This window comes from Rhodamnia argentea, chromosome 6 (genome assembly GCF_020921035.1).
Source record: "Rhodamnia argentea isolate NSW1041297 chromosome 6, ASM2092103v1, whole genome shotgun sequence".
Classification (NCBI taxonomy): Eukaryota; Viridiplantae; Streptophyta; class Magnoliopsida; order Myrtales; family Myrtaceae; genus Rhodamnia; species Rhodamnia argentea.
The window spans coordinates 23038785-23058796 of NC_063155.1; the positions used below are offsets into that span (position 1 = coordinate 23038785).

Consider the following 20012-nt stretch of genomic DNA (forward strand, 5'->3'; position numbering starts at 1 on the left):
ATACCATGGGCTAGGAGTTCGTCGACGAGGAGGTTGTAGTATGCAATGCCTGCTTTGTTGATTCCTCCCTTAACCGTTCCTTCTAAAAGCGCCAATACAGCCAAAAAGTTTATGGGAAATTGAGAAATTTTGGGGCGTAAAAGGGAGAAGATTGGAGGAGAAGAACATCTCACTTGGCAATATCCTAGGCCACGAGATTGACAGTCTGTAAGCATCCAAACCCATCTCCTTCGTTATCCCAACGTCTTCCGGTACCACGTGACATAGATATATATGCACCACAATGGAGACAGATAGACACGCAGAATCCAACTTTTAATGCTCGGAAAGATTAAGATTTGGATAACATAAAGTAGGGAAAATTGTCGAAAAAGTCCTAAATCTATTGTTTTTTTTGCCAATTTAGTCCTGAACCTTTTAATTGTGCCAATTCAGTCTTAAACCTTTTAATTGTGCTAATTCAGTCTTAAACCTTTTAACAACTTACCAATTCAGTTCTAAACATTTCAATTATACCAATTTAGTCCTAAACCTTTTAATGATTTGCCAAACTAATTATAAACCTTTTAACGAATTACCAATTCAGTCCTTTTAGCCAATTACTCAAATAATAGGTTTAGGACTAAAATGGAAAAACTTCAAAAAATATAGGACTAATTGGCAAAATTTCAAAAGATTTATAATTAAATTGGCAAAATTTCAAAAGATTTAGGACTAAATTGATACAATTCAAAGCTTTAGGACTAAATTAGCAAATCATCAAAAGGTTTAGGACTGAATTGACACATGTATAAAGGTTTATGACTTTTTTGGTAATTATCCCACATAAAGTAAGTTATTTATTTACCAGTTAGTTTTCTATCCATGGACCGACAGAATGTAAAAAAAAAAATGTTTACGGGGTTGTGAACGATCAATGACATACATTTGTGGTATTGGTCTATGGCCACATCTCCGCCGCTTCCATCCGCTATTTTTTCTGTTTAGTTCACCGTACAAAAAGCACACAAGCGCCCGTCCCAAAAGGAACACGGGAAAAGAAAACACCATCGAAAGAGAGAATGAAATTGTCAACAAATTCCCAAATCTTTTGTACTTTTGCCAATTTAATCCTAAGCATTTTCATCTTTCGCCGATTTAGTTCTATTGGCGGGAAATTGCAGATATGGATGTTGGTCATTCTATGTGGCATTGCCGACGCCGACGTGGATAATTTTTAATTATATTTTAAATGTTTTTAAAATATTTTTCCTTATTTATTTTTTCTTTTTTTCCTTTTCCCATTTTCCTTTTTGATATGGCAAGGGCGGCCTTCACTTGAGGTCGGCAAAGGGGACAAAAAGGAAAAGAAAAAAAAAGGAAAAGAGAAAAAGGAAAATAGAAAAAATAAAAAATAAATAAAATTATATGAAAAAATATTAGCATATAATTAAAAATTGTCCATGTTAGTGGCGGTAGTGCCACGTAGGACGACCGACATTCACATAAGCAATTTCAGGCCAATAGAATTGAATCAGCAAAATACGAAAATGTTGAGGATTGAATCGACAAACTTAAAAGGTCTAAAATTGAATTGGCAAAATTGCAAAAAATATTTAAGATTTTTTTGACAATTTTCCCCACTTATTAAACATGGTTTTATTGATGAGATGAGCCGATGTTATACTGTAGAATTCTAAAGAGATCGTACTGCAAAACACGACCCTTTATCTCGCGATCTGGAAGGTAGATTAGTAGTCGGGGTACGTGGAAAGTTGATTTAATCAGTAATTACATATACCATTTTCATTTTCAGTCCACTCATTGCTTTTTCCATGTTAATATCGTCAGACAAAAGAAGAGCAGAAGCTGTGTTTTCCTTTTGTTAGCTAACCATCCTTTGCAAGGCTTAAATCTTATGCAAGTACGTCATAAATTAGTCAAGCTTGACGTACGGCAACATATCAGCATATTAATAACAAAGAGTTATACCTCTCTAGGATTAAAACAAAACAAGTGGTTGCACAGTATCTTTGAACCAGGGGTACGTCGCCGACAAGTCGAAAATCGATTTTATAAACCCAATGTTTACCTCTCTAGGATTATTCAATCTCAAAACTATATAATATAAAACGAGGAAGAGACGACTTGCTTTGCCGTCAAGATCAATTCATTTGTCCCTATGTTTTTGGTAATATTATATCCCTTATTAGCATAGCCGACAAGATCAAACTGAAGCCTTTCTTTATTTTTATTTTTAAGTAATGATCATGATAGTCCGTCTGACCAAGAATTTAAAAAAAAAAAAAAACTGAGTCTGAAAGTAACGTAAAAAATCATCATTAATTACTTGTGAGGTACTTTGCGTCCCACCGCACAAATCAAACTTTCTGGGCAGGCTGTTAGCGTAATGGACCAACAGATGGTACTGATAAGTCGTATTAAAGAACAACCTAGGGTTTACTTAGTGGGCAAAGAAAGAGACACATACGCATGGTTTAATTAAATGATACAGGTTCGGTTTCTAACTGCATCATAGCTTATCTCTGGGCCGCACAAGCATACCCGGGCTCGCATTTTGCCTTACAATATAGTCCACCGGGTTACTAGTACCGAAATATTCAAAATGCTCGGAACTTATCCGCTTAAGATGCGCTTATTGTAGGTAAATTTGTCATGTGTTCGGGAGACGAGCTCTTATGAATTGTCACTCTTTTCCCCATGAAAGCAACCACACTTCATTTTACTTTCCAGGGTCCTGAGAGTTTCAAATCTCACGATGCCCTAACTTCACTTAGGAAAAAAGAAAGAAGAAGATCAAAGAGAGAGACCTGGATATCTGTGTGTGAAAGTCTCCCAAATGCTTGGACCCCTGCCATCTATTTTGGCTTCACCTTCATACTTGAGGATAAAAATAACACACAATAGAACAAGAACACATGCATCAAACTCAAACTCACCTTGTTGTAGGCCATGAAATAATCAAGTTCAAGGAAGCCAAAAAGGAGAGGATAGTACGAGGATACCTGGTACGCTGAAGAGGCCGTCCCGAAGAGGAAGCCGGAGGGGAAGCCACTCCGGTTGAGTGACGCGGTGTCGTGCTCGGGCCGAGCTTCGGAAGCGTGAGCTGTGTTGCCGAGAAGAAGCATGAAGGCCAAGAGCACGAGCTCATTGTAAACCGGAAACGCCACGGCTGGTTTTGTGCTTGGAGTCAGCTGCCTAGCAACCCACCGTTTGTATATATAGTAGAGAAATGCGTTACGAAATGGTCATGTTGCTATGTTTTTGTGTCCATTGCGCATGCACGTGAAATACGCAAAATGTGGGATAAAAAAGTCACGTCACATCACAGTTTTGAATTTAGGCTTTGTTTCGCGTGAAACAACTTTCACGAAAATGTTTTTCGGCATTTGGTTCGTGAAAATAAGCTATTCTAGAAAAATAGTTTCCACCCATGAAAAAAACCTCCTTCAAAAGTGGGGAAAATATTTTCATCTTCTTGAAAAAAGGAAAACATCTCCCCTCATTTTTGATCTCTCAATCTCAATTCCTTTACATTCATTTTCTTTATATATTTTTTAATCTTTTCTTCTTTTCTTTCCTTTTTTCTTTGTTCCTTCTTCCTCTACCGACTACGAACCTCGATGACCAACAATGATGAGGGTCGACGAGCTCAAGGCTCGGCCGTCTCGGTGATCTTGGGCTTGCCCAAGGCCGGTGAGCTCAAGCTCGCCTGTGGCCGATCGTCGATCGTCACCGTGGCCAATGACGGGCTGTAAACAGAAGGAAATGAAAAAAGTAAAAAAAAAATAAAGAGAAAAGAAAAAAAAGAAGAAGAAAAAGACAAATAATTTAAAAATTCATTTTTTTAAAAATAAAAAATGAAAATAAAAAATAAAAAAAAATTATTGCAAGGCTTAAATGGAGGAATATCAAACCCGATTTTCCATACCAAATGCCGAAAAACGTTTTCTAGGACTTTTTCATACATTACCCAAACACAAAAAAAAAAAAAAAATCATTATTTTTCTCAAAAATAACTTTTTGAAAAATATTTTTTGAGAACGCTTTATTTTTCGCGAAACAAATGGAGCCTTAATAATCGTTAATCGGCTCGCCAAAGACTTATCAACTACTCAGATCACCGAAACGAGCTGACTTTGATTGATTTTTAACCGAAAACTTATGCAACGTGTTCAACTAGAAAATGGTTGGTTAGCTTGTTCAATGAGTTGAAATTAGAATGAGTTGATTGTCGCCCCGCTTAGTTTGACGATCCTTTAGACTGATGGACAGTCCTTTTCTTTTGTTTTTAATGTTGAAATACAAGTGTCAGATTTGTTAGAAAAATGTCACATCAAAAAATTAGTTCTAAGTTGAGCATTTAATATATTCTAATTAACTCAAAACTCATTGGTTTAAACTTTTGAGTGAAATTAAGTTCAATTGGAAATGATGATGATCTCGGATTTAGGCTTTCTTTTGGTGATCTCCCCTAAAGGTATCGGGCTTCTTAAAATCGATGGCTTCATTTAATGATATGTAGGACATCATGTGTCGAAATGTGGGTCATTATCGCTCATCGGCTACTTATTTGTTAGGAGGGACATTAATATTTTGGCAATTTAAATCGATCCGTGGTTGCCGATGCTAAGATAAATGGGACAAGAGAGCGGCTGCTGGGCTTAAGTTGGCCTCCCTTAGATCGATCTCGAAATATATGGTTACTTATACGCTCAACATACCTTATATGCCAAGGTTGGTTTGAATGGTGAGTTGCTCATTATTTGCTTATATGTCAATGATCTCATATTTACTGGAGATTGTCAAGAGATGATTTGTAACTTCAGGGAGGCCATGACTTGTGAGTTTGAGATAGCAGACATGGGTCTTATGTATTATTTTCTTGGCCTTGAAGTTACACAATCGGAGGATGGTATCTTTGTTTGTCAACAAAAGTATGCCAAGGATATTCTTGAGCGTTTCAAGATGGCTACTTGTAAACCAATTAGCACTCCAATGGAGGAAAGATTGAAGTTGACAAAAGACGGAAGTGGTTCCGAAGTTGATCCCACTTATTTCAAGAGGTTAGTTGGGAGTCTACGATATTTGACTTCTACTCGGGCAGATCTTGTTTATAGTGTTGAGATGGTAAGCAGATTTATGGAGACTCCTAGACAATCACACTTGCAGGCGGCAAAAAGGATTCTTCGGTACATTAAAGGTACTATGGATGATGGTATATTCTATACTTTTTTTAATGATTTTCAGCTTGTGGGATATACAGACAGTGATTGGGGAGGCGATATTGGAGAAAGGAAAAGTATTTCCGATTATGTCTTCTCTTTAGGAAATGGAATTTTTTTCTTGGTCCTCAAAGAAGCAATAGGTGGTTGCTTTGTCCGGTGCAGAAGCAGAATACATAGCAGCGGGTTATTGTGCTACTCAAGCGGTTTGGCTACGTTCGATGCTCGCTGAGCTACGTTATAAGCAGGAGCATTCGACGGTGGTTAATTGTGATAATAAGTCAGCCATAGCCCTTACAAAGAATCCGGTCTTTCATGTGAGAAGCAAGCACATCGATATAAAGCATCACTTCATTCGAGATTTAGTGAAGTCTGAGGAAATTGTGCTACAATATTGCAAGTCGGAAGACCAAGTGGTTGACATGTTCACGAAGCCGTTGAAGACAGACTCCTTCCTTAAATTCAAAAGAATGATAGGCATTGTCAAGATGAGCTCGGTTTAAGGGAGGCTGTTGGAAACCTCAAAAGACTTTTCGGGTCTAAAGGAGACTCTTCATAACCCAAGCTCATCTTGATACTTGGAATCTAGGGAGTTGTTACCTAAGATATTATGTCTATTTATTATTGCTAGTATTTCAAGATAGCTTTGAATGTTATGAATTTAGATGTGTCTGTTCGTGTGTCTAAAGTAGACGTAGAGTTATATCTTAAGCTTATAAATAGATGTGCCTTGTAATCATTTTTTGTATGAGTGAATAAACTTCATTTCCAAATTTCCTTATTCAAACCTTTCGGTGTCAAAGTGCTACGCCTTTGAGATCCAACAAGATACTATCATACGCATATCTTAGTGATCCTATTTTTGTTTTTATGCTGTTGTATTTTGGAATGATTTTTTCTTGTTGATGAAGCTCACTACTCGTCAATAATAAAGTTGGTCATTTTCTAGTGTCTTGTATATAGGAAATTTAAAGAAAATCTATTATGTATTGTTGCATGGATTATGTTTATATTTCCTCATCTACCTGGTATAATTCCCTACTTCCTTCAAAATTAACAATACGATACCGACGTAACTACCGAGATTATCTCGGTGAAGCTTTCTCCCGGAAAATTGCCAAGTTCTAAACCTAATGCAATCGTGCCAATTCAATTCTAAATTTTTTTTTGGTCAATTGAATCCTAAACATTTTGGATTTGTGGCAATTTAGTCTATTCGGCGAACTTTGGACATCGGCGTTGATGTGGACATCGGCGTTGATGTGGAAATTTTTTGATAACATTTTAATAAGTCTTTTTATTTTTTTCTTCTTTCTTTTTCTTCTTCTTTTGGCCGGTGGAGGAAGAAGGAGAAGAGAAAAAAGAAAGAAAAGAAAAAGGAAATAAAATAAAACATAAAAAATGATAAAATATTAAAATATTAGTAAAAAATTATCACATCAGCATCGATATCGTTACATCAGCGGTAATTGACGTCCATGTCAACGCCGGCCGGTCAAGTTGATTGGACAGACTGAATTGGTACAATTGGAAAATATTTATGACTCAACAGATAAAAAAAAAATATTTTAGACTGAATTGGCATAATTACAATAGATTGAATACTGTTTTGATAATTTCCTAGGTTTCTGCTAGTGAACATTTTGCTTTTGAGCCATTATGCCGTAATAGATAAATGCCCGTTACTCCAAAGTCTTTCCCTTTAAGATTCTTAAAAAATAAATCGCTGCATGCACACACTTAAATGAATATTGAGGCAAGTAGATCGGATTCCGACAATTTGTTCGGGAAATCCTCTTGAAATAGTGAAATTTATTGGCATAATCCATTCTCACGAATTTCACCATGTAGTCTTCAGAATTATTTACTGCACCAGAATTGTTTGCATCCTTATTTACTGAGATCACCGTAACATATACCATATACATTGGATGTATTATTAAATCAAAACGTGCTGAGAAAACTCTTGAACCAAGTCGCAGACTGTTTTGGATATCTCTTCAATCCGTTTTTGTAATCGACATAGTTGATCCCGAACCGGACAGTGTATCCTGAGCTCCCTTCGAAATTGTCCAGCAAGGACCATGCGAAGTAGCCCTTCACATTGACACCGTTCCTACCACAAATTTTCCAAATGTTGCATTTCATGTCATGTATGACATAAAAATTAAGTGAAAGGATATAAAGAAAAAGGCGATTCCACAAGTGAAATTGCATAAAAATTAGGAAAATTTACGTGATTGCTTTCTGAAGATACGATAGATGGCGGTAATAATAATCGATCCTTATGTAGTCAGTCAATTGTCGCTCCAGTGGTAATGTAGAGTTATTGAACTCATCGATTCCTAATGGTTCAAAACCAAGAAATAGGGTGTGAGAAAGAGAGTAATTAATCATAAAAAAACTTTTAACTCAGCAATTTTAGTTAATTAACCATTAGAGATAATGTTTTCTCACCGTTCTCAGTTATGTAAATGAGTGGATTTTGGTACTTAGTCTTTACGTACATCAAAAGGCTCTGTACCCCACTGGGATAAACACATAGCCAACTTGAAGCAGCCTGTAATTCATAATAGGATCATGAACATGATGGGGAAAAATACAATTTGGAAAATTTACCTCAGTCTCTCTAGTTTTAGTTACTACTGTTTGGTGTTTACGGATATTGAATTAAGTTATGAACCCTAACAAGACAACGCAGAAAACCCCTATCCTAAAATATAACAAAATGGGGTTGTAGAAAGAATCAAACGCACCTGAGGACCAATTGGAACCCCGTTGCGTCCAGCTAAAAGAAGCCATCAAGAATTTATTAGAAAAGATCTTCATCGAGACTGTGATTAGCATCTAGATAGTGACTATTTTTCTTACTCGAGAGGCTCGCGCGAGCATCGGTTAGGTAGCTAGAATTCAAAGCATTTGAGTACGGCATGTACTTTGCATAGTTCGCGGTGTAATAGTTCAATCCGAGAAAATCAAAAGATCCTTTCACCAATAGCGATTGCTCCTTCGTGAACTTGGGAAGCCTTTTCCCTACGAGTGAGCGCATGCTGCGCGGATAGTCGCCGTACGTTATCGAGTTCAAGAACCTAAAAACGAATGACATTTTTGTCTTGATGCACCATTTAGTGAAACAGCTAAGCACCTACTTTATGAAACTCAAATTATATATCTTGGGTAGAAATAATATGCGAGTTTGGTCATTTGTAGATGCACACTCACCATCCCAACATCCAGTCCAGGGCTCTTAGCGCTGCATTTTGATTATGCTTTGCATCTGAGTAAGGCACCATCCAATGAGAAACCAATGTTATTCCTATTACTCCTCTTTGAGATGCCTGCAAAAGTCACTTTTGTTTTTCAGTCAAATTGCACAAGTCAATTTCAACTCCCATTAGATGTTCTTTTTCTTGCATCAATTAGAAATTCACAAGCATTTTTTTGTTGTTGGTAGATTGAGTCCAATGTTGTCATTCCAGTCCTAATTTTTAGTTTATTTTATTTCAGTCCTTCTCAACGACTTAATTGATTAAGATGTGAAAAGTTAATTTGATTGCCCTTAATCGGGAGTCATCGAGAAGTTTCAATAGATTGAAGACCTGATACTTGTCCCTGTACAATTTAACAGCAGTCGCATGAGCAAGGAGCTGGTTGTGCCCAACGATGTATGGCTCGGTGCCTGAATCGCCACCCGTGCAGTTGAGCATCTGCCAATTAGAGCATCGACTCGGTGCTTGTTGTCCGTTGGCATACCCGCTAATACCGTACGTCCACGGCTCGTTCAAAGTTATCTAGTGTTTGACTCTATCTCCAAATTCCTTGAAGCAAACCTCCACATAGTCCCGGAAATCATATCTGATTAATGCAGTAGCAAAATGTAAATATACTTATAACTGCTAAGGTTGAAGAAAAAGACATCTTTTGACTTACACAATCCGAGGACTCAAGAAACCACCGTACTCCTCCTCTAGGACTTGGGGAAGGTCCCAGTGAAATAGAGTCACAAAGGGTTGAATACCTGTAAAAATCCTCTACTTAGTAGTTAGCGATGTACATAAGTGATTTAGAAAAATAAATGAATAGCTAATAGAAATGAAATAAAGCCAAGACCGTGGGCAAGGAGCTCATTGATGAGATTGTTGTAGTATCGCACTCCTTCCTTGTTGATGCCTCCCTTTAGCTTTCCCTCTGACAATTTCCACAAATATAGGGATAATGGAAAGTCAACACATTTCGTAATCAACTAGCATAAACAATAATTGGCACGATTAAGCATATGCATTTCTATCGGAAAAAAAAAGTACGAGGAGTAATTTAGTTCTAAATTTTTGTATTTCATCAATTTAGTTTCAAGCTTATTGACGACTTGTCAATATAGTATTTTTGGCCAATTTTAACTGGAAATCGCTGACAAAGAAACCGGTCATTCTACATGGAGAAACCGTCGCCGTCAGTGTTTTTCGACAAAAATAACCCGGAAGGATTATATTGATAAATCATGAGAAGGTTTAGAAATAAATTGATAAAATTGAAAAGTTTAGAGCTGAATTAGCCTTTGGCGCAAAAAAAAAAAGAAAAGAATTAGCCGTTGTATAATAGATATAAGAATTTTTTTTACTATGATCCTTATTTGAGTTTTTTATTCATGCAATTAGACAGAAAATTTATGGTCTTACTAGGTAAAATTCGAGGCCAAGAGATAGAGAATCGGTGGGCATCTAACCCCATTTCACTCATTATCTCTACATCTTCCTGAAAAAAAGAAGAAAACAATTCATCACAAGGAGTCGAACAGTTTTTATTCCAATTTCTATTGCCAACATCAAAACTAATTAGCCGTATTCAGGTCGTGCTTAGTTTGGCTTTGAAAATGGTTTTTGAGAAAATGTTAGGGTTGACAGCCTAAGCCCTTTGGGGAAAAAAGCAAATTGCATATGATAAAAACTCCTTTGTAAAGTATCTTTGGGTCAAATAGATTTTTAGTAAAATAACTCAAATCCTTCGTCGGAGCAGGCAGCCATTGTCTGAGGTCGCCCAACCTCGGGCAGCACCCAGCGAGGATCGCGTGACCCAAGCGACGGTCACATGAGGTCACATGACTTCGGGTTGCCCCCCCCTAGGTCGTACTACCCCGACGAGAGCAGTCTGGGTCGCAGCCTCAGGTGACCGCCTGGGGTGGCGTGACCTTCCTCACGCAAAGAAGCACAAATAGTAATAGCAAGAGTAAAAACGAAAAATGAAATAAGTAATTGTAGTTTTTGAAAGAAAAAAAAATCATTTAACCCGAAAAATGGGCCTCTGCAAATGTTGAAAGCCGAAGTTGACGGGTACCAATCTTGGCCTTTCAGCTTTGCCAAAGCCAGGATGACGCCCATTTTTTTTTTTTCCCCAAGGGATTCTTGGGAAAGTTGCTGATCATGTACCTTGTACCGGTGGTATGAATCGATAGCCACGTCCCCATTGCTACCGTCAGCTATTTTACCTGCCATTCACCCCCCAATAAACCATTTAAGTGTTTGACAAAAAACAAAAAGTCAAGTGAAAGAGTGCATTTGAAGCTAGAGGACCTTTGACAAAAAAAAAAAAAAAAAAAGCTATAGGATTTCCTTAATTGCTGGCTTAACAAAATCCTTGAGTCATTATGCATTAATGGCAAAAAGTTATGGTTTATTGGTCAAATCAGCTTAGAATTTTTTTTTTTTGGTCAGAAAATCAGCTTAGACTTGACAGCAATATGATAACCACCAAATTAATAAAAGAATCAACATATTGTAAACCCTCTAATTCTTTCTTCTCTAATAAATTATTCAAGAATATTGATGGCTGAATCTTCAATCAAATGTTACAAGTTCTAGACCCTTCAATCGAACATTACAAGTTCTAGACCCTCTTTACTAATTGGACCGAATTTTTGGTCCTCGATGGCTTAATCTCAAATCGAACATCATGATTTCGATATTCTTCACAAGCCACACTTGAAGACCTTGATGGCTCGATCCCAAGTCAATGCCGTGTTCTTCTAAAGGTTCAATCTCCAGAAAGGAGCAATTCCCAAGTCATTTTGATCGAATCTTGAATTGAATTGAATGGATGAATAATGTATTCATTCATGTAATTAACAAAAGCCATATTTAAATTACGATTATTATTCATTTAGTATGATATATGTCTCTTTTGGATTAACTTCAAATTAAATGGATTAATTTATATTTAGGATCACTGAGCTAAGTCAAAAGATATAATTGTTTAGGAAGGATAACAGAAAAATATGCCAATAAATTAATAAAGCTTAATCCGGAAAATACTAAAAATAGTCCCCTTGACTTGCGAAGCCATATTGTATATGCTTTTCAAAAGATAGAGATAAGCGACTTTACTAAAATGTGTAGTCATTTCGTTTTCAAAATATTTTCGAACATCTTATTTCTATTTTAGGTTAACTTAATTAGCGCCTCGGGGATACTCGTTAACAAGTCTTTTATTATTATTATTATTATCTAAAATTTTCGTCAATGCAGATAGTCCACCGAAAGTATTAAAGTTTTCATAATTAACACTAAATGAGAAAAGAAGACAAGACGTAATATTGTTAGGCTTAGGCCACCTCTCATTTTCAGGGCTCAATTGGGGGGTCCGTTGCACCAGATTCGTAATCCAAAGTTTCCAGGTCAAGAACTGGAATTTTCTTTTGCCCTTTTCAAAGTTGATTACGTTAGATAAACCTGTTTATCCAATCACGAAATTATTAGCAAGTGGATTAACATACAATGTATTTCTTACCAATGCAGATAAGCATCGGTTGCAGACAAAGGTAAGGCTGAAGTCTTTGCAATTTTTTTTTTCTGCTTTGTTTAATTCGTCAACTTTATAAGAATGTCACATATAATTTCCAACTTTTGAAACTTAAAGAAACATGCTGAATAAATCTGACTGTACAAGCACATCAAACGGAATGTTAAATTGATACTCTTGGAAGAGTTGACAAATAATTGATTATAAAGTATTTGCTATCACAAAACTTACTTAGAAAATGTCATGTAGCAAAAGAGTACAATTACAAGCCAATTTTATCAGTTCTCTATATCATGACAATCCAGTGGAGAATGATAGAATCACGAAATTTTCCGAATTAGAATTTACGATTCAGTATTACTTCTGTCGAAGCATCTGACAACATAGTTATCTAGAGATGGTGATACTACTAACATGGTTAATTATTTTGAAACCGCTCACACTGCATCGACATAGATGACGGGGTTATCATCAACCTTTTGCTGCATGCAAAGAGAGGGAAGCTCACAGTTTCTAACTGTCATTAGCTCTGTGAGTTTGTGTAGGGAGAGAGAGAGAGGCCTGGGTATTTGTGAGTGAAGTAATCCCAGATACTTGGCCCTCTACCATCTTCATTAGCTGCACCTTCATACTGAAAGCGAAGAAGAAAAAAAAAAAAAAACCAAATAAATAAACAAACAAACAGTGCGACCAGTTATGTGATTTGTTAATGAAAGAATGACCATGCAGGATGCATATGTAAACCGAGTTTAGGTTAACAATGGGGATGAAAAGAAAGTGGCGAAAATGAAATCTAATCTACCTGGAACACAGAAGAAGCCGTTCCGAACAGGAAGCCGGCCGGAAAGTTGCTCCGGTTGAGCGAGACAGTGTCGTAATCGCCGGGCTCGAAGGTTCCGGAATCACCTTTGCAATGACTCACAGAGCTCGCGAGGAGCAGGGTGCAGAAAAGCATCGGTTCATGAGCACGAACCGCCATGACTGAAGCACTTTCTTTAGCACGGACCGTGGCTTTTGTTTTGGCCGTATTTATAGGGAGCTTGACTCAAAAGGAGGATAAATCCTGTGGAAAAACCCCGTTTAACATTTTCATGCCGTGAATAAGACTAGTGGTTTTGACCAAAATAAAAAAAAAAAATTAGGGCGTGCTTTATGTTTTGGAAAGAATTTTTATGCACTCATTTTCAATGCGATGAAAATGAACTAAATAAAAGAGCGGAGAACAAGAAAGTTCGGTGGCTTTTTCCTAGTGAGTTTTCTCATTTATTGGCCAACTTCAATGGTTTTTAAGAAAGGTCTTTTCCGCTAGCTGGATCTTCTGAACAGAAAACTTTCTTATGACTTAGTCAGTGAATATTAGTTGCCCAAAAACAAAGAAAACAATATTTATTTACAAAATAATGAGTTCAGTAAAAAGTAGCAAATAAAAATTAAGCGAAAGTATATCGCACATACGTATTGCCATACAGTTTAGAGAAAGAAAAATTAGTACCACCAGTATAGCTCAAAGGCAAGATAACTAATCACGGGATAAGGGCAACACAAGTGTTATGACTTTCTTACGACGCTCACTTAAGTATTATAACTTTCTTTTCGATTACATGAATGCCAATTTTTTTTTAAAAATTGATTCGCCCAAGTGCCATTGGCGAATTGTGAGGTTAGGATATCCGATTTGACATTAATTTATTAAATAATAGGCCGAACTGGATTGCTGGAACAATCCAATGCGGAAATATCAGAGGAAACAACGATGCTTTGGCCCCATCAATGAAAAAACTACAAAATCAGAAAAAAAAAATCTGAAAAAGGGGAAGAGTCTTCAAATCCTCTGTTTCTTTCTCTTCTTTCCCAATGGATGAGCCATGGTTCCTCAATCGAGAGTTTAAAAAAAGATTTGAGTAGATTTACTGGAGAGGTTTTTTGCTAGCTAAAATCATGAAGTTAGGTTGAAATTTTGGAGAAGAGAGTAAGGTGAAGAGCTTAAAAAGAGGGGAAAACGTGAATTGATAGAGGGAGCAGAAATATTATGAAAGCTGAGGAGTGAAAGGTCAGACAAAAAAAGGACGGGCTAAACTAAATCAAGCGCAACTCTTGCGTTGCGTTATTACACTCGTCATCATCTTGATCCCACGTAAATTGATTCGACTTATCCCCACTTTGTTATCTCGTAAGCTCGAACTCTCCACTGCTCATCTCAAGATCGAACCTCTCAATTGCTCAAGCTCATTGCAAGAGCATTCCCCTTTCTCAAATTTGGGGTTTCGTTTCGAAATGAATTAGGAGAAGAAAGAGGCAAAACGAGGTTGTTTTTCGCCTTTTTTTTTTTTGCCACGTCAATTGTAGATTATTCATGTTGGACTTAAAAATTTATTTTATAAAAGTCACGCTGCAGAAAAATTTTAATTTTAAAAGCTGCGTAAGACGATTTGCCGGAATAGACACCCAATTGAATTTTTTTTTTACCAATGTGGTATTTAGGTGATTCAAAAAAAGAAAGATATGACACTCAAATACGCGCCACAGGACAATTATGCTAATTGTGCTTTCTTTATCTCGCCAATCTCCATTCCTTTCTCCTCTAATCATCCAATAATCAAAGGGGTTTAAAGACTAATCTTAATGCGCTCTTGTCCAGAAACTGTTGTCTATTTTTTAGCGCAATACTCCTGAAATAGTGAAACATATTGGCAAATTCATTCTCACGAAACTCACCAACCAAAATGCTTATTCAGAATTATTTATTACACAAGAATCCATCGCATCCTTATTCACAGAGATCATTGGAACACATGTCATATGTAAGCGATGCATTCTTGAATCAAAATTTGTCGAGAAAGCCCTTGAACCAAATCGCCGACTGTTTCGGGTATCTCTTCAATCCGTTCTTGTAGTCGACATAGTTGATCCCAAATCGGACGGTGTATCCCGAGCTCCATTCGAAATTGTCCAACAATGACCATGCAAAGTAGCCCTTCACGTTGACACCGTCCCTATGACAGATTTTCCACAGGTCACATTTCATGTCATGTATGATGTAACAAATAAGAACAAGTTAAAAATTAGATAGGAAAAGGAGATTTCACAAGTAAGAATTGCATGACAAGTAGGAAAATGGAAATTTTTACTTGATCGCTTTACGAAGGTATGAGAGATGACGATAATAATAATCGATCCTCATGTAGTCAGCCAATTGTTGCTCCAGTGGTAATGTAGAGTTATTGAACTCATCGATTCCTGATGACCAAGCCCAAGACACGGCATTTGAGAAAAAGAGTAATCAATCATAAAAAAACTATTGTCTCAGCAATTTAAGTTAATTAATCATTAGAAATGACATTTCTCACCGTTCTCAGTGATGTAAATGAGTGGATTTTGGTACTTAGTCTTTACGTGCATCAAAAGACTTTGTATTCCGCTGGGATAAACATACAGCCAACTTGAAGCAGCCTGCAATAACATTCATTATAGGATCATGAATGTGACGGTTAAAAAAATTTACCTGATTCTCTCAAGTTTAAGTTACTACTACTTGGTGTTTGCAAATACTCAATCAACGTATGAACCCTAAGAAGACCACACAAAAGTAGCAAGTTTAAGACAAAATGGGGTTGCTTGAGGATTCAAACTTACCCCTGGACCGATTGGAATCCCATTGCGTTCAGCTACAAGAAACCGTCGCGAATATATTAGAAAAGAACTTCATCAAGACCGCGATTAATGTCATCCAAATAGAGATTGTGTTTCTCACTTGAGAGGTACGCGCGAGCGTCCGTTAGGTAGCTAGAATTCAAAGCATTCGAGTGCGGCATGTACTTTGCGTAGTTCGCGGTGTAGTAGTTCAACCCGAGAAAATCAAAAGATCCTTTCACCATCAGCGACTGCTCCTTCGTGAACTTGGGTAGCCTTTTCCCTATGAGCGAGCACATGCTGCGCGGATAATTGCCGTACGTTATCGGGTTCAAGAACCTGAAAAGGAACACAAATTTTCCAAATGATTCACCGATTAATCAAACCGCCAAGTTCTTACTTTATGAAATTGAAAATCTGTATTTTGGATGCACTTGATGTGTGAGTTTGGTCGTCGGAGAAGCGCACTGACCATCCCAACATCCAGTCCAGGGCTCTTAGCGCTGCATTTTGGTTATGCTTTGCATCCGAATATGGCACCATCCAGTGGGAAACCAATGTTATTCCTATTGCTCCTTTTTGAGATGCCTGCAAAAGTCACTTTTGTTCAGTCAAATTGCACAAATCAATTTCAACTCCCACTGGATGTTCTATTTCTTGCATCAATGCAAAATTCATGAGCAATTTTTTTCTTGTTCGGATTGAGTCTATAACATTCTATTTTTTTTTTCAATCCAGTCCTAATTGTTTTCTGTTTTGATCCATCTCCATGGCTCAATTGATTAAGAGGTGAAAGATTAATTTGATCGCACTTAATCTCGAGCCAACGTAAAGTTTCAAAGAGATTGGACACCTGATACTTGTCTCTATACAATTTAACAGCGGCTGCGTGGGCAAGAAGTTGGTTGTGCCCGACGATATATGGCTCGGTGGCCGAATCGCCACCCGTGCAATTGAGCATCTGCCAATCGGAGCACCGACCCGGTGCGAACTGTCCGTTGGCATACCCGCCGCTAGCGTATGACCATGGCTCGTTTAGAGTTATCCAATGTTTGACTCTATCCCCAAATTCCTTGAAGCAGACCTCCACATAGTCCCGAAAATCATCCCTGATTTTATTTTATTTTTTGGTCAGAAATCATCCCTAATTAAGGCGGCAGCAAAGTATGAATGTCAACCTTAGTAATTCACGGCTAAGTTTAAAGAATATCTCTCTTTTGAACTTACACAACATGGGAACTCAAGAAACCACCATATTCCTCCTCTAGGGCTTGGGGAAGGTCCCAGTGAAATAGTGTAACAAAAGGTTGAATACCTGCAACAATAATAATAAACAAATCTCTACTTTGCCAGGGAGTGATTTATATATAAACAGAAATGAACCAAGTGAAAAGAAAAGAAAAAAAAATGGAGGCAAGACCGTGGGCAAGGAGCTCATTGATGAGGTTGTTGTAGTACTTTACTCCTTCCTTGTTGATGCCTCCCTCTAGCTTTCCCTCTGAAAATCAGCACATCTCCTGATTAGCTACCAGACTAAGGGTGTCGAGGGATTGGGTCGGATCGGAATATTATAGCCACCCAAACTGTCAGGATACCCGAATTCCTCTACTTATTACCCGAACCGAATGAGACCCGGCCAGGAAGAATCTAAATTTTCGAGTCGTTTGGGCTTTTTTGATAGCCCTATGCTAGACGCATTTGAAGCCTCATGAAATAAGACAAAAATAATCTATAATGGAGAGAAATGAAGTGGCTATGGTCTTACTAGGTAAAACTCGAGACCATGAGATTGAGAATCTGTAGGCATCTAACCCCATTTCCTTCATTATCTCCACATCTTCCTGGAAAAAAAAAAAAAAGGTAAACAAATCAATCGTTAGGAGTCAAAACATTTTCTGTTCCAATTTTCTTTTGCCGACATCATTTTTAATTAGTGGTATTCAATGCTGATTACGTACCTTGTACCGGTGGTAGGAATCGACAGCCACATCCCCGTTGCTACCATCGGCTATTTTGCCTGTCCTTCACGGCAACAAAACGGATCATCATCAAAAAGGGTTTTGTCAAGATTATCGCCTGAATCTTGATGAGGCCCGCGGAAGCCCTCTCCGCTGGCCGGCTTGGGCCGTGACGCCCTGGGCCGGACCAGGCGAGGATCATTGGCCCTCGCCGATGGCAGGCGACGGACAGTCGGAGTATGTAAAAGAGAATGGAAAAGAAAAAATAATAAAAAAAGTTGAAAAATATTAAAATATTATTAAAATTGTCCATGCCGACACCAACTGTACCACGTAGGACGATCGGTGTCCACATCAACATCAATGATTTCGAATCAAAATTGGCCAGATGGACTCCATTTGCAAAACTTAAAAATGTTTAAAACCGAATTGGTAAAAGTGTAGCACGTTTAAGACTTTTTTGGACAATTTTTCCAGAAAAAAGTACGTTGAAACTAAAGAACTTTTCTTAATTGCTCGTTTAGGAAGTATTTCAGGGACACTCAGTTACCAAAATCCTTAAGGTCATTACAAGCCATTGATGACACATAACCACGGCCAATTATTTAATGAGAGAGACCTGGATGCTTGTGAGTGAAATAATCCCAGATACTTGGCCCTCTACCATCTTCATTAGCTGCACCTTCGTACTGGAAAACCAAGAGAAAGAACCAAAAAAAAAAAAAAAAAAACTAAACAAAATAAGCAAACAAACCAATAATCTGACCATTCTTGCACTGTTTTATTGAAAAATAACCACGCAGGATGCATATATGGACTCAGTTTTGCCATGAGGCATAACGATGGGGATGAAAACAAAACCGCGACAAAGGGAATCTAATCCACCTGGTACGCAGTAGACGCCGTCCCAAAGAGGAAGCTGGCCGGGAAGCTCCTCCGGTTGAGCAAGACGGTGTCGTAGCCAGCCGACTTGAAGGCACCATGCTCTGCTTTGCAATGTCTCGCCGAGCTCACGAGGGCTAGAAAGTATAAAAGCATCAGTTCATGAACACGAAACGCCATGACTGACACTTTCTTTGGGATAGACCGTGGCTTTTGGTTTGGTTGTATTTATAGAGATGATAAAGGCTGTTAACGCGGAGAGCTTTTGAGGAAAAAAAAATATTCCTCAATTTTCTGTAGATTTTTTTCTATATATGTTACAATGACTTAGAGGTATATAAATACGGAGAAAGGAAAGACTCGTAATAAGGCAAAGACTCCTAATAAGGCATAACCTCTAATTTAGCTGATTACAACTCATACACGTATTTTACAGCTCATTCCCACACTCCCTCTCAAGTTGGTGCATAGATGTCGTGAATGCCCAACTTGTCAAGTGAGCTATAGAAGACACTACTTGATATAGCCTCTGTTAAAATATCTTCCAACTTGTCTTCAGATCGCACAAACGGAAACCGAATCACTTTGGTGTCCAAGTTTTGCTTGATGAAGTGATGTCCATGTCAACATGTTTGGTACGATCGTGCTGAATTGGATTGTGAGAGATGTCAATTGTTGCTTTGTTATCCCAAAACAATTTCATCTCGGCTCTTAGAGCGAATCAAATCTTTGACATTAACTTCTTAAGTCATAAAAGCTCACACAACCCTTTGGCCATCCCTCTAAATTTGGCCTCTGCACTTGACAGTGCCACCACATTCTGCTTCTTGCTCCTTCAAGTAACTAAGTTTCCTCCCACGAAGGTGAAGTATCTTGATGTTGATCTCTTAGTCCTATCATAAACACTCCCGGCCTTGTCTGCATCAATAAACCCTTTGATTGTCCCCTTGAGGTGCTAAGCCATACTATATATGCTTTTAATAGTTAGAAATAAGTAACTTTATTTAAATGTGTAATCAATTCGTTTTTAACATATTTTCGAAAATCGTATTTCTATTTTCGGTTAACATATTGTTGTTGTTGTTGTTGTTGTCGTCGTCGTCATCATCGTCGTCGTCGTCGAAGCTTTTCATAGATATTATAATCCGCCGAAAGTTTTAATTATTTATTCATCTCGGAGTAAAATAAAGTCTCGTGTTTTTAACCAGCATGAAATAATAATCCATATTGCAGTCCAATAAAGGGCGGTGCGAGCATGCTAAAATTGATACTTAAAGCCGGTTCCAATTCACTAACAATATGCTCTATCACGTTCTAAATCAATTTTTAGTGCAAACCATATCGAGTTATCCTTCAGGAGACAACAAAAGACACACGGTTTGTCATCTTTAACACAATTTATCAGCTGCTCTCTTCTCATTCACATTTTAGAGTCTCCAAGAAACAATCGGCATTCTACAAATACTACTACTGTCGAAGCATATGATAACATGGTTATCTAGAGATGGCGATGTTACTAACATGG

At 37.7% G+C, this 20012-nt stretch overlaps 1 protein-coding gene and 1 pseudogene across 1 annotated transcript; both read right to left on the reverse strand.

Moving 5' to 3' along the window:
• Nucleotides 1–7169: 7169 nt before the first annotated feature.
• On the reverse strand, nt 7170–12996 carry LOC125315652 (annotated as a pseudogene).
• A 1693-nt stretch (nt 12997–14689) lies between these two features.
• Nucleotides 14690–18670, reverse strand: LOC125315654 (beta-glucosidase 12-like). The gene is made up of 13 exons (XM_048281330.1): nt 18491–18670; nt 18225–18294; nt 17606–17664; nt 17413–17488; nt 17068–17145; nt 16875–16962; nt 16501–16756; nt 16120–16235; nt 15769–15986; nt 15651–15682; nt 15365–15467; nt 15146–15254; nt 14690–15010 (listed from the first exon to the last, which is right to left on the reverse strand). Exons 1-13 carry the CDS (start codon nt 18665–18667, stop codon nt 14839–14841), a joined length of 1554 nt encoding a protein of 517 aa, XP_048137287.1. The 5' UTR covers nt 18668–18670; the 3' UTR covers nt 14690–14838.
• Nucleotides 18671–20012: the final 1342 nt, after the last annotated feature.